The 1,504-nt window shown below is 64.8% G+C and overlaps 1 protein-coding gene across 1 annotated transcript in view; it reads left to right on the forward strand.

Moving 5' to 3' along the window:
* The window catches only part of LOC104498328 (active breakpoint cluster region-related protein-like), a gene marked incomplete at both ends in the record, with an annotated part of 1,739 nt that extends 259 nt beyond the window's left edge, over positions 1-1,480 (forward strand). The window contains 2 exons of the mRNA XM_010141686.1: positions 486-671; positions 1,364-1,480. Coding sequence (XP_010139988.1) covers positions 486-671; positions 1,364-1,480 — 303 coding nt within the window. The remainder of the gene's footprint in view (positions 1-485; positions 672-1,363) is intronic.
* Between the last annotated feature and the right edge of the window lie 24 nt (positions 1,481-1,504).

Here is a 1,504-nt window from a genome sequence, read left to right on the forward strand (position 1 = left end):
CCCAGTGCCCAGACTGGCCACCCCCTGCAGGGATGTCCCCCAGCAGGGGCGGGTGGGTGGATGGGTGGGTGGACGACAGACGGGTGGACGGACGGACAGATGGGTGGATGGAGCGATTTCTTCCTGGTCCTCCTCCAGGTGCTACCTGGGTGGGAGCAAAGCTGCAGGAGCCAGGCCAGAGCCAGCCTTGCGCTGGCCCCGCTGCCCCTGTCTTGCCTTTCCCCGCTGCCCGTGTGTCTGGCGGGGAGGTGTTTTTAGCCCTGCTTCCTCTGGCGGACTCACTGGCCCTCCTAGCGGAGATGCTGTTGCACATTGTGGGGTCACCACCGCTGTGGGGAATTCTGTAGGGATGGGTGAGCAGCTCCTTGGTCTAGATGCCAGCTGGGACCTGTCCTGGGCAGCCGTCGCTGCTGGCTCAGTTACCCCTTGTCCCCAGCGTTCCCCTCTCAGCCTCACCTCAAATGCTCTCCCCTCTCCTTCGGCAGCCTATGAAGCCACTGAAGGCCACTGCCACTACGTCGCAGCCTGTCCTCACCCTCCAGCAGATTGAGACAATTTTCTACAAGATCCAGGACATCTACGAGATCCACAAGGAGTTCTATGACAGCCTGTGCCCGAAAGTGCAGCAGTGGGACAGCAACATCACCATGGGCCACCTCTTCCAGAAGCTGGTATGCGCCTTCCCCAGGACTCGCTCTGCTTGGAAGAGGAGGAGGGCTGGGGAGGCAGAGCCCTGTGCTGGGGGCTCAGCCCCACGGCGTGGCTCACTTCACACCCTGCCGCGTGTTCGCTGGTGGCCATGGGACTTGTTGCATCCCTCCCTGCAGCAGCCACGGTCCCGGGGTGGGAGTTAGGGCAACCTCCATGCCCCTCGCCGCGGGGCGGGTGCCCACAGCTGCAGGTCCTGACTGAGCCATGGCGGGGGTTTGGCTGGAGGTGCGCGGTGTGGCTTTACCTGGGGCTGGCGGGAACCCGGGCACGTGGGTGACCGGAGCCGGGGCGTTGCCCATGGGTGCCGTGGCTGTGCTAGGGAGGGGAGGAGGAGAGGGCAGCTCGCAGGGTGTCAGGAAGAGGCTGTAGCTTCAGCCTCCGCTGTCCAGGTTGTGTCTCTCCGCTTTTTACCTCTCCGCTGGCTTTTGGAGGTTTGTGGGGGCACGGGGCTGGGCAGCAGCCCATCCTCCCCCGGGCAAGGGCTCTCCCTGTGGAGCCAAGCATGTGGCCCCCCAGCCTGGCTGTGGTCTGGCAGTGTGCTGCCAGGAGGGGACAGCTCTGGGCAGAGTCCCTTTGGGGGCTGCCTGGCCCCTCGTGCTGCCCGGGGCTTCAGCGTGCTGCTGGGTGCCGGGCTAACCCCCGCTCCCCGCAGGCCAGCCAGCTGGGGGTCTACAAGGCCTTTGTGGATAACTACAAAATCGCACTGGAGACGGCGGAGAAGTGCAGCCAGAGCAACTACCAGTTCCAGAAGATCTCAGAGGTGAGCTGGGCTGGGGCTGTGCACGGGGCACAC

Source organism: Buceros rhinoceros, unplaced genomic scaffold (assembly GCF_000710305.1).
Source record: "Buceros rhinoceros silvestris isolate BGI_N320 unplaced genomic scaffold, ASM71030v1 scaffold35698, whole genome shotgun sequence".
Taxonomy (NCBI): domain Eukaryota; kingdom Metazoa; phylum Chordata; class Aves; order Bucerotiformes; family Bucerotidae; genus Buceros; species Buceros rhinoceros.